Raw genomic sequence first — 15,775 nt, 5'->3', positions numbered from 1 at the left:
TGCTTCGTAATTCAAAACGACTTATATGTCATACACGGGTGGTGTGAGCGATGGGAAATGAAACTGCATCTCGAGAAAACGGTGTGTATGAGGTTCTACAGAAAAAAGAAATCCTGGAAAATTTGAATATACGATAAACCACTGTCCAGTAAAAATGGTGTGTGAATATAAATACCTAGGCGTTTACTTCTGCCCCTCTTTATCATGGAGTCGGCACGTGGATTATACCGTAGGCAAGGCTTGTCGGAGCTTGTAATTTTTACGACGAAATACACGTGCGTTTCCACAACAAACCCGGGAGTTAGTATATAAATCATATGTAAGATCTGCGCTCGAATACGCATGCTCTGTGTGGGACCCTTCATCAATAACTAACAAAGAAATAATAGAAAAAGTTCTGTCCATGGCACCAAGATATGTACTAGATATATCAATGTATGACAGGAAGTTTAGGGCAACTAAATCAAAGGCGATGCTACACTGGCAATCTCTCCAGCACCGAAGAGCGTAGTTTCGACTGAAGCTTTTACACAGCATACAGCACTCTCATACTCGAATTCCGCGTGACGTGTACATAAACGAGCCTCACTACACATCAGCACGCAAAGATCTTGAACAGAAGATAAGAGAATACAAATGTAATACATCGGCCTTTAGCAGCTCGTTTTTCCCAAGGACCATCAGTCAGTGGAACCGACTTCCTTCCTCAGTTGTAGGAATTTCTTGTCCTAACAAGTTCTTTTCTGCATTAAAAGCAATAGAATCTTTTGATCCCTAACGCTTGGTCAATATCCCGTGTACGTCTAGCAATCATCATGACCTATAAACAATCCCAGCTGCAAATGACATTTTCTTTTAGTGCCTTTTTTTCTTACCTTGTCGCACGGTATCTTAATCACTGCATTGTTTCTTTTTTCCAACTTATTATTCAATTTGTTTTTTTTTTGCCTTTTCATTGTGAGTCTCTGTAATCATTGTGCTTTATGTACTCTCTTTTTTTTTTCCCAATGTGACATGTGACATCTGCAACGTGCCTGTTTCCGATATGGCTGTGTTCAACTTAGCTGTGTGCTTTTCTTTCTTTTTTTGTCGGCCTATAATAATGTGTTGTTGACTTACACAAATTTATGCAAACCTGCAATTTTGATGCTTGTTTTTCATCTGTAACCCCCCCCCCCCCCCACTGTAATGCCTGAATGGGCGCTGTGGGTACTAAATAAATAAATAAATAAATAAAACCCACTGACCAGTCTGGGTTCTAGCTTTGGTGCCCCGTTGCCGCTTGGTGTCCTGGAAGGCACCGCCAATAATTCGAAATAATGACAGGTTTTTACAATTAGTAAAAAAAATTGGCAGAGGCTTGGCTAAGCCTAGTGGATTGCGAAAGCAATCTTGTGTTCAGGTTGTAGAGTTCTATACTGCTCATCGAACGTGTAGATGCAGTCTCGTCGCCATTTAAAGCATCCATAAGGCTTGCTGTCGAATGACCAGGTGTCGCAAAAGTCGCGTCAGCATTGAGAGCATGCATGATACTTGTAGATGCACCCGGATCAAGAGATGTTGAACGCATTCGCCTGGCTGCATAATATGCACGCCGTTTAGCTAAAGTTGTTCCCGCTCTTCATCCGTTTCTTCCGCACGCCGCCGCTTCTTAGCTGCAGCACATCGTTGCAGCTTCACCTTATACACATCATCCAACATACCGTGGAGGATTCGCTGGGACGACTGCGACGAGCCGAGTTGGGGGGCCGCTTTTCCACAGCTGGCATGACGTCACGTACAGCGAGCGCCCCTCGCGGCAGCGGCGCGCAGATGCAGCATGGAGCATTCGCTGGGAGGACGAGTTGGGGCCCCGCTTTTTCGCAGCTGGTATGACGTCGCACATAGGTCTAGCTATAGGTCAATGGTGGATTCTCCGGGACGACGGCCAAGAGCGGAAACCTCGAGCAGTATTGCTTTCGCAATAAAAACACGATTGAATAAATAGAATTACGTCCGGTAGTTCAGCACTACCGCGCCCCGCGGCTTCTGCAAGACCAGTCAAATCTTTGCTTCTGAAGGTACGTCGGAAAGACTTTTTCGCGCCTGCGGATCTGTTGCTGAGTTAGTCATCGTCACCGGCGACCTTTCAGCCACTTCCATTCAACCGCGGTTGCTAAGGCGCTGTGCTTTCTAGATTTTTAATATGTGCGGCCCGGGCTCTACTACGGTTGCTACTGCTCCCACACAAACATTTGTGATGTTATTTACAAGGTACATCGCCGTAAGGCGCGAGAAAGCTATGATCCGCCACGACTGACTTAGCACGAGCGCCGCAGGTGCGAGACAGCCTGTCCGACACAGCGGTCGTCAAATCGGGCGGCAGTGCCCGCTTCTTCACCTATTTTACCGCGCCTTTACCGCTCGACTCCGCTCCGCAACGCCGGCACACCTAGGGGCAAACTCCTACAACACGAGCTAAGAAACCTCCTCCGTAGTGCCTAGGCAGAGTCATATATTCAAGGAGCAAAACCCCCCAGATTTTCTCTCTTGCACCCGCTCTCACTCGCGCCCGCGCACAAACGGCTGGCGATCCCTCAAATAAACGTCTCGTTCATGGGAATGATGGTACAGTGGCCTAGAAAATTCTAGTAACCTACGAGCACATCATAATTGGATTTCTCCGCTCTCTTCTGCGCATGCGCGAGGAGCAGTGGTTGCGAGAGAGAAATGTGGGAACTTTCGGTCACGGTGCGTCTCGGCAGCCAAGACACGACCATGGCGAGCATGTGCATACGATCAGGAAAGCCATGGGACTCCTCCATCCTTATCCAACTGGCTCTACGCCTCGGGAGGCAGGCAGTCCTGTGTGGCGACTTCTACGTCCACCACACAGACCGGGGAAGCCGCCGTTGGTCCAGCCGAGGCCGAAGCCTCCGCGACGCCATCAGCAGAGCCGGACTGGTGATCCTGAACAGCGGAGGACCCGCCTATGTACGCCGTGGGGTGAACTCAGCCATCGATTTCTCCCTCACCACAGAACAGTGCTCCTACTCCTGGGACACAACTCCGGACACTAGGGGTTCAGACCACTTCCCCATTTTGATCATCTCTGTGCAGGGAAGGAAGCCAAAGACCAGAACGTTCCACGTCATAGACTCTCTGTTTAGGAAGCACTGTAGTGAGGCGGCCGATCGCTGTGACTTTCTGGACGCCATCGCAGAGTGCGCCCATGCGGCTACCATTCAATGCTTTGCCCGACCGGATACCCCTGCACCGGATCTCCGCCTACTCAATCTCCGTGCGCCCAGGCGCCACACGGAGCGCAGAGCAATTCGGACAGGGAAGTCAGAGCACTGGACTAAATATAGACGAGTGGACGCCAGCTGTAGAAGGCAGGCCCGACGCAGGAAGAACCAGAGCTGGATGAGCCTCTGCTCCAGCATCAAGGATCATTCAAGAGGCCCCATAGCCTGGCGACTACTCATGTCACTCACAGGCAAAAGGACGAGCCGTGAGCCCGTCCTCGCTGTGGCCATCTCGCTAGAAATCAGCGAAGAGGCCCTCGCGGAACTTCTGGCGGACCGGTACGCTCCTCCCGAGCCACAGAGTGCAGCCATCCTGCCGGTCGGACACCCCCCTACCCAGCTGCCCACTTGTTACACAGCCTCCGCCCTGCTTCGACATCAAGCCAGGTTGCTGCCCTCTGCCAATGGCCACTTGTCCTGCACGAGCTCCAGGCGGCTCCGAGGCGAGGGAAACGCCGCAGCGCACCGGGAGTAGACGGTGCAACGCCACAGATGCTCCGCAACCTGGCCGCCAACGAGGAACAGCGTCTGCTCGAGTGCTTCAATGTGATCTGGCAGTCAGGGCAGGTGCCAGAGGCATGGCGCACAACCATTGTAGCGACCATCTCCAAGGCCAGAAAACCGACTGGAGAACTGGCATCCTATCGACCGGTCTTCCTCACCTCCGCTACCTGCAAGGTGATGGAGGCCATGGTCCTGGTACGACTGGACTGGGTAGCCCGTGCTCGCGACTTCCTGGCAGACCAACAAACGGGCTTCCGGCGGTGGCGGCGGTGCACTGCGGACTCCATCGCTGACATGGTGTCAACCCTGGAGGACGCCAAGGCCGGCGGGGACCTCGTGATGCTCTTGCTGATCGACGTACAGGGTGCCTTCGACAGCCTCCCTCACGCAGTCGTCCAGCAGGGCCTGGACCTCCTCGGCAGCTGTGGCAACCTGCGGGAGTTCATCTCGTCGTCGTTCCTGCACAATCGCCCCCGTCCAGTCACTGAAGGCGCGCCACAGGGGTCAGTGGTGAGCCCCTTCCTTTTAGACCTGGCCTTGGCACGGTTGCCTGATGCCCTGCCGATCGACCCTCACTTCCCCGTGCAGTCCTCAATCTACGCGGATGACATCGCCCTATGGGTGCGTGGACCACCGCATCACATCCGCAAGGCACGTGCGGTCCTATAGAGAGCCCTGGACACAGCGGCTGCCTACTTGTGCAGCATCGGCCTTACCATCTCAGCCAGGAAGACCGAGGCCTTGCTGCTACATCCCAGAGCAGCAGACCACCGCTCGGCTGCCCGGCTGCGCTTGAAGGGCGTCCACATCCCACGGAGCAAGGCAGTCACCTACCTGGGGCTGCGCATTGACCATCGGCTGACCTGGCTGCCGGCTACCAAGGCCCTGTGCGCCCAGACGCTTCGGGTCCGCAAGGCGATCTCACAGCTCCTTGCCCCATGGACAGGGCTGTACCACCAGGCGGGCCCTGCGGCTCTTTGAAGCTGCAGCCACTTCACGGCTACTGAATGCCCTCCCTCTTGTGGCACTGCCACCCCCCCCGCCTGCGGAAACGAGCTGGAGCACCGGTCAGCAATACGGCTCCGTCTTGGTGTTCCCCGAAGCTCACGAATTGCCGCCACTTTTGCTGAGGCAGGTGCCTGGCCCCTGTCACTACTCTTCCGGCAACAGGGGTTACAACACATTAATCGCCTACACCATGCTGCAGATGGTCAAGCACTCCTGACCCGTCTACGCTCCCGGCCAGTACCACACATGGAACGGCTGTGTGGCCTCTATAACGAAGCCTGGAAACGCTGTACAGCCTCGCCCACCACATCGACCACCAATCCCTATCTCGACGGAGTTGCCCAGGTGTCTCCAAGAACCGTTCCTCAACATGTGCCTTACAGCAGACGGCACCCTCTCTCCTCCAAGAGAAACTTGGAGACCACCTTCGCATCTTCGTCGATGGATCCGTGATACCGGAGATGGGCTCATCCACAGCAGCCTGCGTTGCACCGGCCCTACAAAAGAGCAAGCTGTTCCGTCTCCTGGGATATGCAAGCTTTACATCAGCAGAGCTAGCAGGATTCCACCTTGTTGTGGACCTACTGGCAGAGGAGCTACCAGTGACCCCGGCAGCCATCTTCTGTGACTCCAAGGTGGCGCTGCTCTGCCTGCAGAGCTCTTACAGGGCTAACCTTGGGGTTGCGCTGCTCTCTTCAAGATTGACGGCCCTTCACGACGCAGGATGCTCACTATCCCTGCATTGGCTGCCGGCACACGTGGGAATCCCGGGCAATGAAGAGGCAGACACTCTTGCAAAGAGTTCCCACCACTCAAGCGCCCCCCTCAGCCCTGCTGTAACGGCCGCAGACTTCTCGAGACACAGGCTGCGCCGGCACATCATCGCCTGCCACCCGGACAAACGGGTATCCCTGGGCCGGCCCCCACGGCCTCTTCCACAGCACGGCCTCCCACGAAGGGATGCCTCGTTGCTGTTCCGACTGCGAGTTGGCTGCTACTAAACGGCAGCCCACCGGCACCGTCTTGGGAAAGCCCCCTCGCCAACTTGTGCTTCCTGCGGTGAACCAGAGACTCTGGAGCACCTCCTGCTGGCCTGCCCTGCTCACCTGCAGTACCGCGACTGACTTCTGCAGGATGTCTACCGCCTGTGGCTTCCATGTTCACGGCAGGAAGATATCCTCTTCCCCTGTCGGAATCAGCTAACAGCCTTCCTAAGTGTCGTCAAGTACCTCGACTCGTCGGGGCTCTGGGCGAGACTATAGGAAATTCCTTTATTCTTTATTCAAGAATTACCCCGCATTGCCCGAAGGCGTTATAGCAGGGGGGTTACAGGAGGGAAAAAAACAAATCTTCATTCGTACAGCACACTTGCTCTTCACACAGCTGATGCCACTCCACAATAGTTTTGACAAAAAAGGAATCCGCAAACAAGTACGTCCTAGCACGGTATTCGCGGATTTTAAGTGGATGGTCATTACGCCTAGAAATATAATTTGGTTATTTCAAGTAGCTTTTACTGCTGATTCCAGTCTTATTAATAAATATGAGGTATAAAAACTTCAGTCTCAACTTTTTCCGTCGAGAGGAAAGCAGTTCCCAATTCAATTCAAGTTTCATATCAGTACAACTTTCTCTACGCCCATACCGCCCCAGGACGAACCTAGCAGCTCGGTTTTGAATTCTTTCCAGCTTATCAATCAAGTTTTTTTTGCGCGGGGTCCCAGACGGCACAGGCGTATTCGAAAATTGGTCTAACACATGTTAGGTAAGCAGTTTTCTTTAGGTTCGGCTGTGAACATTTCAAGTTCCTCTGAATAAAATTGAGTGCCCTACCAGCTTTTACATTGACGTCATCCACATGAGCAGACCATGAGCAGTCGGATGATAGCGTCACACCTAGATACTTGTATATAGGTTCGTTTTTTATCAGGGTATTATTTATCTGGTAAAGATTTACAATCCTTTTCTTCTTTCTTGTAAAACATACATGAACACACTTTTTTAAATTCAAATTCATCTTCCATGTCGACCACCAAGTACTAATACATTCTAAGCTAGATTGTAACATGGCAGCATCTTGTTCACTCTTAATTTTCTTATAAACAACACAATCGTCGGCAAACAACCGTATACATGAAGAAATACCAACAGAAATATCATTTATATTAAGTAAAAACAAAAGTGGCCCTAAGACTGGGCCTGTGAGACTCCTGACGTCACATCAGCGTATGCCGAGCTTTTGCCGTTCAGAACAACACATTGTCGGCGCTGAGACAGATAATTTTCAATCCAAGCGAGTACGCTTGAGTGAATATTTAACATTTTAAGTTTAATAAGAAGAAGTGGATGTGACACTGTGTCGAATGCCTTGCGAAAGTCTAAAAAGACACAATCTGTTTGTCCTCCCTCGTCAACATCGAATGCCAATTCATGATAAAATTCAATTAATTGTGTTGTGCAAGATAGACCTTTCCGAAACCCGTGTTGTTCTTTGATTAGTATATTATTATTTGTTATATGACGCATTATCTCGGTATATGTAATATGCTCAATGATTTTGCACGAGATGGATGTTAGTGAGATTGGCCTGTAATTCGCGACATCTCTTTTCGAACCCCCTTTATGAATAGGTACAACTTGGGCGGTTTTCCAATCATTAGGTAAGAGTCCTGTGGATAGCGATTTCACATAGATTAAATAAAGGTACATCGAGATAGGTGTAGCACACCGCTTTAGTATACGGGGAGATATACCACCCTGACCGTTTGTATTGGTTTCATCTATGACCTTTAGGAGTGCCTCGATGCCTCTAACGCTTAATTAAACTTGTTCCATTAAAGGAAGTCTGCTTGCATGTGGTGTTGAGCTATGATTGCATTTAGGCAGGAAGAGATTGAAAATATGTATTCAAACACGTTGCCTTTTCAATATCGTCTGTAATTATTTGTTGATTACAAACAATTTCATTTATTCCTACAAAATCTGATCCGCATCCTTTTAAAAACCTCCAAAAATGTTTAGGATTAGTTCTCATTCTGTCGTTGAGTGTCTTAAAGTACTCTTCCTTCGTATTTTTTATAGCAAATTTATAGTCCTGTGTTACTTCAGATAACTTTTTTATGTGATTCATACTTTTAGTTTCTTTGTATCTATTAAATGCTCTCTTTCTTTCTTTAATTATTCTGAGAATACGCGAATTCACCCAGGGTTTCTTACGTTTTTTGAGTCTGTTGGAGTCTATGCTTGGAACATACTTGTCCGTAAGCTCGAGCAGTTTTTCTTTAAATACCCGCCATAAATCATGGATCTCGTAATCCTCAGCAAGACATTCAAAAACCGGCAAGTAATCGAGGAGCTCCTGGGAGATACTAGGATACTTACCTTTTTCGAAGAAAAAAAAATCCTTGAAGTGGGTTTACAAAGATGGCGCCGAACAAAAAACACACGAAGAAGGGACACGAGACAGCACGTAGGCGCACCAACAGCTGATGTTTTATTTCTTGACATAGTAATATATAGCTGCTGTCAAGGATCAAAACAACAAGAATAAACAGGGCAGTCTTCTGCATCGCACAAGGAAGCCAAGTTACAGAATAACTTTTAAGTGTCGCTCTCAAGATACGCCAGTTCCTTTGTCGAAAGAGAAAATGAGGCTTCACTGATACAATCAACTCCACGCTTTTTGATCTCAAGCGCTTCCAATATCTCCCTTGTCAGTTGATGATCAGCTCTGTACAGAACACTGGTTCTATAGAAATCTGGGCTGCACTTGTGAGCCTTACAATGCGCACTTATATGACCGGAGAGCTGGTTTTCCATATTATATCTATGCTCATGTAATCTGTCATTCAGACATCTGCCCGTTTGGCCTACATATGTTGAACCGCACGACAAGGGAACCGAATAAACTACTTTCTGTACACATCCGACATGTTTCTGCCCATGTTTTTTTGCGCACACCTGTTTGGTTTTCCGATTTCCTGCGTTCACTTTGGCACACATCAAACCAAGACGTTTCGGAGAGGAAATATAACACGAACACCAGCTCGTTCCAACTCTATCAGACCAGCGAATTCATCGACTTTGTTTATTATACTCCTACAGTTTACTACAACAGTAACGAGGTTACGACATACCTGTTTCATTTCCTTTCTATTGCGTCATCGTTCCCTGAATGGAACAACTTCTTTTTTTTCTTTGTCCCACGTGAAGGTCTTTCCGTTAATAATAAGTTTGTCGAAGTTTATCTTTACCTTGTTATTGCTGTCCGCTTTTTTAACTTTCGCGTATTCATACAGATGCTTCCGTATTTCTCGGGTCTTGGATGAATAATCCTGATCCACACTGTAGGGTGACCCCTTGAACTTATTAGCATTTGACAAGACGTCCTGTTTTTCCTTATATGAAGAAAAATTTACTACGACTGGCCTTTTGAACCTATCGCTGTAACGACCTACTCGGTGTGCCCTTTGTATCGAATTCAGTTCGATCCCCAGGTTAGCTTTGCAAATATCTTTAACCAAGTTTTCTGATTGAATCCACGTTTCAGAATGGTTTCCGTCATCTATTCCATAGAAGACAAGATTAAGCCTGCGACTTATGTTTTCAAGATCGACGTTTTTTTTTCCGCACGGCAGATGCTTGTTGTTCAAGTGATCTTATTGCATTTCCTTGATCCGACACTAATTAATTGACCGTTCCAACCCGTTCCTCAGTTACACCAAGCCTACTGTTTACCTCCGCCAGCATAGCCTCGTGTTTGGCTAACTTGGTATCGATGGTATCTAGCTCGCTCATGATTGCTGCCTGACCAGTCTGTAAACTTTTAAGTACCTCCATTGCTGCTTCGGTGAGAGGTCCAGGATTAAGCTCGACATCGCCCGATAGCAACAAAAGAAGAATCAAGTACAACACTCTATTCACAAAGAGGCGGAAATTTCGGCAAGACACTCGCGCGCACATTCGTCTGCGACGGTGCGCAGTAGCAATTATCGTGGGAGGAGCCGGCAACGCACATAGCGGACCATGAAGTTGCATTGGATAGTAAGTACTAGCCTGCATAACCAACAGTAGTGTTAGCGGCGCGTCAGCCAGCGTGCCGGCTCCAAATCCCACGAAGCCAAAATGCTGCGCGGTTAAGTAGGTTCGGTTGGTGTCACGTGGTCCTCGATGCTCAACAGGGACTGGTAGTTCGTCGTCGACGAGAGGCTCATTCAAACGGTGATGTAAGCCGGTGATAACTGGCAATCCGCTGTTAAACTTGTTTGTCGTCGTGGCCCATCCGATTTCGCTTGATGAAGACGGTTTCGGCGATAGTGGGAGCAGTGCCCGGCCGCCATCCACACCGAGCAGGATCGCTGATCCGATTGCAATAAGGACCTGCATAACCAACACTAGTGTTAGCTGCGCGTCAGCCAGCGTGCCGGCTCCAAATCCGCCAGCGTGCCGGCTACAAAGACGGATAGCCTAACGGCCATCCCACCACCTCGGGCTTCCTGATACGCCACTACTTCGCTTCTGCGGGGCCACCTCCTATACGGTCTATCACGAGCCTACTCCTCCTGTCGAACCCACTTGGCCCTCCCGGCCGGGCTGCTCTGATGCTGCTAGGGCGACCCTCTACCTTTCTCCCTCCTACCCTCTCTCTCCTTTACTCCCATCTCCCCCACCCTGCTGGCGCTGAGCCGTGATCCCACATGGGTTGCAGAAGATAGTGCTAGCCTTTCCTACTTTCCCCACAAGACCCACTTCCCTTCACCTAGGTACTACGGGGAAGAAAGTTGTTAGCTCCGTTTGTCCCTAGCCGAGCTGTCAGACAGAATGCGTGGCCCGCAAGGCGAAGAAGCCGCGTGCGAGGTGAGTTTGTTGCTATTTTGTTGCGACGGTAGCATATTATATTTTTATAGTCGCATGGGGATACGTTTGGAAGTGAAATGTCTTCTCAGATGACTTTAGTGGCAAAGCATTACATCGTGTCGATGCATTGTTCTTTAGTGTCGTTGAGCAAGGTCAACATACCGCACACTTCAGGAGATTCGCGGGAACGGAAACAGTTTATGAATTCGACTGCCGTGCCGATGCGAGGTTGTTGCTTTTCTTTCTTTTTGCGGCGGTAGCATATTAAATTCTGATAGTCGCAGGGGGATACGTTTGGACGTGAGGCGTTTTCTCGGATGACTTCAATGGCAAAGCATTACGTCGTGCCGATGCATTGTTCATTAGTGTCGTTGAGCATACCACACACTTCGGAGGAATCGCGGGAACGGAAACAGTTTAATCCTGCCGTGCCGCTGCATTAGTTCTTAATGCAACTGAGCATAGAACGCACTTGGAGATTTGTGGGAATGGAACATTTTGTACTATGTATTCAGTGGCGTAGCCAGATATTTCGTTCGGGGAGAAGGGGCTCAAGTTGCAACTCGGCCTTCTCCTTAAGAGGAAGCTTTAGCTCGGGTGCTGCGATCTAAATACATGTAGAAGAGGAATTCGTTTTTCTCGGCAACTGCGGCACCAAATTTGAGGAGCTTTGTTGGATTTAAAATAAAAACTTAAATTCTATTGACTGCTAGTTTCGAATTTTTCATTTACATTGTCAATTCTTTATTAAAAATTGACCAAAATCGCGCATTTTTAGAAAACGAAACTATCAAGTTTAGAACTCTGCAACTCAACAATGAAAACGATATCGTAATTCTGTGAGTTTCATCTAATAGTACATCTACAGCGGACAAAGTGATATGATACACATGAATCTAAAAAAAATTGTATTAAGGAAATACAGCTTTTGCAGTACCCTTGTACACAGCGTAATCAATTCACGTAAGGTACAAATTGACATTCCAAATTTGTCCGCTTTGCTGTTTACAGAACCGCAATATCTGTTCTTGATGCAGAGCTATTAGATTGTAAACGTCGTGCTTCTATTTTTTTTGAACTTTCACATTTTTCGAAATATGTTAAACAAAATTCAGGCCCTAAATCAAAATTCCGCTTCCAACAGACACTAGGATTTCACTTTCTCTCTTAAATGCAACAAATTTCATTCAAAGCGATCCAGGGGTTGTCTCAGAAAAGCGTTTCTGCGTTTTACACGTATTTGAATAGGCTGCGTTGGAGTTGGGCCCGAGCTAAAGCTTCCTCTTAAACAATTTTCCGAGGGATCAAATACATGAATAATAATTTCATTGCCATTTCCAAAGATGCTGCAAACGAATTCTTGAACGCCACGCACTGTCAAAACAAGCAATATATGTATTTTTTTCATAAAAGAATATACTCGTATGTGCGAAAGATTTTGCCCAAAATAACTGATATCAATGCTTCCACGTTTTTTGTCTAGAATACATCACGCGAACTTTAGAACTATATCAGTTCAAAACTAGCAAAGCAGTGCATACCGTTGATACGAAAAATGTAAAGACAAGTAAATGTAAAGGGAAAAGTTGAGGACAAATATGTTAATGTCATTCTTTGTCATATATCTTTGTCATTCAAGAACCGTGTTTACATTCTTGTACATATGCAACGGCCAGTGAAAAATCTCAGTGATTCTGTCATTTGTTCCAGTGTATTACGCAGCAGCAGCTGTCACCGCTCGTGTATCGTGAGTAATTGCACCGAAGTTATAGTCGCAACAGAGACCACGTATAAAAAGCAGGAGTTCTGCAAAATGCACGGGGGCGAGTCAAACGAAAGTCAGCTAATGCGAATATATGATAAACGGGGTACTTTATTTAAAAGTAGCCTCCATGAGCATTTACACGTCTGTCCCATTGACTAGCGAGTCGCGTGATTCCCGTCTCATAAAACTCCTTGAGTTGCTGCTTCAAAAAGTCTGTAGCTGACTCTTTCACGTCATCGTCCTATACGAATGTGTTTCCCTTGAGCTGTTCTTTCGGTTGCCCAAAAATGTGGAAGTCGCAAGGTGATAGGTCTAAGCTATATGGCGGATGTTGCAGCGTTTCGCACTTGAACTTTGCTAGTTTTATATTTACCACATCAGCGACGTAGCGACGGGCATTGTCCTGGAACAAAATGACCTCATTCGTCAATTTTTCACGTAGTTTGTCCTTGATTGCGACACGCAGCCGATCCGGCATTTCACGATAAACAATTGATAGTTCTTCAAGATTTAGCAAATCCTATCAGTAATGGCCCCTCACCATCTAAAAAAAGGTCACCACCTTTCTGGTGGAAACGACGACCTTTGCTTTCTCGGCGGTGGTGAATACGAATGTTTCCACTGTAAGCTTTGCCGTAGTGTGTCAGGCTCGTAGTAGTGGCACCATGGTTCGTCCCCGATTATAACTGCAGAAAAGAAGTCGTCACCCTCATTGTGATACTGGATCAGATAAGTCAAGGCAGCGCCGAACTTCTCCATCTTCTGGCGGTGGTTAAAAATCTTGGACATTCATTGCGCACACAAGAGCCGATAACCGAGATTTTCATGAATTATGGCGCGAACCGAACCGTGATTGATGTTCACATGCTCTGCAAGTTCATCGATGCTTATTTTCCGTTCTTTCCTGATCAGCTCATCAATATTTGCAGCTTTATTTGGGGTGATTGCACGGTGGCTTTGGCCCGGTCTTGGATCGTCTTTGCAACTTTCACGTCAGTTTTCGAACCGTTTGCTCCAACACTTCACAGTGGACAATGAAATGCAATGTTCAACGTACATGGAAGCCGTACGGCGACTAATTTCTTTTGGGGAAATACCTTCAGCTGTCATAAACTGCACGGCAACACACTATTCAATTTTTGGAGTGTCATTTATGTCACGCAACCATGCTCAAGCCAGTGTATGAGAGCATTAAAGAACCTTTATCTTCACACCTGCGTGTCACTTTTGTAAATGAGAGATGCCTCTCTGCTTCACTTATGCCTCGCAGATAATGAACCGAACCATTAATGCGCGGGGTGGGTAAGCTCACTTTCATTTGATTAGGCCTCGTACATTAGAAATGCGAAGATACAGCTTGATAAAGGGCAAAACAGTATCAGTGCAAACAAAGTTCAATGCCCGTGTATACAAAACCTCGCAACAAGATATTTAAGTACACGTATAAGTCTCCAATAACCCGCCGTGGTTGCTCAGTGGCTATGGTGTTGGGCTGCTGAGCACGAGGTCGCGGGATCGAATCCCGGCCACGGCGGCCGCATTTCGATGGGGGCGAAATGCGAAAACACCCGTGTGCTTAGATTTAGGTGCACGTTAAAGAACCCCAGGTGGTCAAAATTTCCGGAGTCCTCCACTACGGCGTGCCTCATAATCAGAAAGTGGTTTTGGCACGTAAAACCCCAAATATAAGTCTCCAATAAATCTACGTATCTAAGAAAAAGTCACTGTATATGATGCGTCAAACAAGGCAAATAAACATGTTGCCCAATCACAGATTCACAGACTCCTACATCCCGCACCCATTCCATCCACTCCCCCGATGTATCGCGGGCCATGCGCTTGCTCCCCGCTTTTCTCTTTTGCGCACACAAGACTGAGTCACCATCGTCGGCTCACCGACTCAACCCCATCCCCTCCCTTACGCTTTCACTCGTACATACAGCATACGGCCCTCAGTCACGATGTTATCGCCCTTGGACTTTATATGACACATGAAGGTGATGGCAGGATAGCGCCTGGTGTGTCCGTATAATTGGTATCGGAATAATATAATAAGAGTATCCGGCAACTGAAGCTTCCCGTGCCCCATTAACTTCCGTAAAAGAAGAAGTAACAAAATCCAACTTTCGCAATGCGACAATTCGCTGCGCCGCAACTATGTATTTTTTTTTCACTTGTGGGGCAGGGGCACCGAAAGGAAGAAACGCAAACGAAAGTAGGTTGGCTGCAATCGAATGCCTACTTTGGGCACCTATTGTGGCTACCGAAGGAATAGCGAAGAAAACGTGAGACGCTTGGTCTACCGAGAACCATACGCATACTGATTGGTATCCTACACCGGCGAGACAAGGCTTAACGGAGAGGCGGCGCTCAAACGAACGCGGTGCAATCTGTCGAGTCCCCACAGTGATGGCGGCGAGCGACCATTGTTTCTTTTTCTAGTCTGGTAGCCACTAAGCGTCCAAACCTCTGCCAGGGGAAAATCCACTCGGCCATAGCAAACCGAACGCGCACCGAAGTGCGCCGCGCGGTGGTCGGGGCAACAGGAGAAAAAATTGGAGGACGCTTAAGCTTCACCTTCAAGAGTGGAACGCGACAGCGTGCCCGTCGACCCGCCAAGGGGTGTAAGACAATGCGCTAAGGCGCAGCTATAACTGACGAGGCGCCCCGCATCGGACTTTGCACCCACCAATCACGCGGTGAGCGTCGAGCAACGCAGCGTTCGGCGCGGCAACGAAACGTGCGCCTGAGCAAGCGGAACGAACCAAAGAACTCGGTGTCTCGGAGGGGGAAACGATGCACGCCCGCCAAACGTCGTGATCGGCACGGGCAGAGAGATATACAGATAGTGATCTAAAGAAAGGAAGGAGGACGCTTGATTCTGCAACCCGTGCGGGCGCACGGCGAAGCGTCGGTCAGGGGAGAGGGAGTCCGGGCCGCGATGCGCCTCGCACCGGTCCCCGCACAGCCCCGATGGATGGATGGAAGGTAGGAGCGACCCCTTTGAAACGGGGCGATGGCAGTTGCCACCATGCTCAGATTTTTATTTTGCCTGTTATTTTTATCTGCGTTATGTGTTATTGAATTTCTCAATTTTCTTTAAACACGTCTTCCTACCCATTTAACCTTATGTCACCTCTCTGCTTTTGTGCCACCAATCCTCCAATCGCCTTTTGCTCATTTTCACCGCATATTTATTTACATGACTATTATTATCTCTGAACCCTGGGGCCTCAGGAAGGGTGACTGTGGCCGCATCGACATCGGGCTTGACACCATCATATTTATTATGAGGTGTTCCATTGTTTCTACATATTTACCACACACAGTACATGTGTCTCCTTCTTCGTTAAAT

At 48.3% G+C, this 15,775-nt stretch overlaps 1 protein-coding gene across 1 annotated transcript; it reads left to right on the top strand.

Moving 5' to 3' along the window:
• The first annotated feature begins 3,779 nt into the window (after positions 1 to 3,779).
• Positions 3,780 to 4,642, top strand: LOC142588548 (uncharacterized). The gene is made up of 3 exons (XM_075700391.1): positions 3,780 to 3,986; positions 4,155 to 4,442; positions 4,496 to 4,642. Exons 1-3 carry the CDS (start codon positions 3,780 to 3,782, stop codon positions 4,640 to 4,642), a joined length of 642 nt encoding a protein of 213 aa, XP_075556506.1.
• Positions 4,643 to 15,775: the final 11,133 nt, after the last annotated feature.

Source organism: Dermacentor variabilis, chromosome 7, assembly GCF_050947875.1.
Source record: "Dermacentor variabilis isolate Ectoservices chromosome 7, ASM5094787v1, whole genome shotgun sequence".
NCBI classification, from domain to species: Eukaryota; Metazoa; Arthropoda; class Arachnida; order Ixodida; family Ixodidae; genus Dermacentor; species Dermacentor variabilis.
The sequence above is the reverse complement of the archived record's forward strand: the minus strand, read 5'-3'. Positions and strand labels throughout refer to the sequence as shown.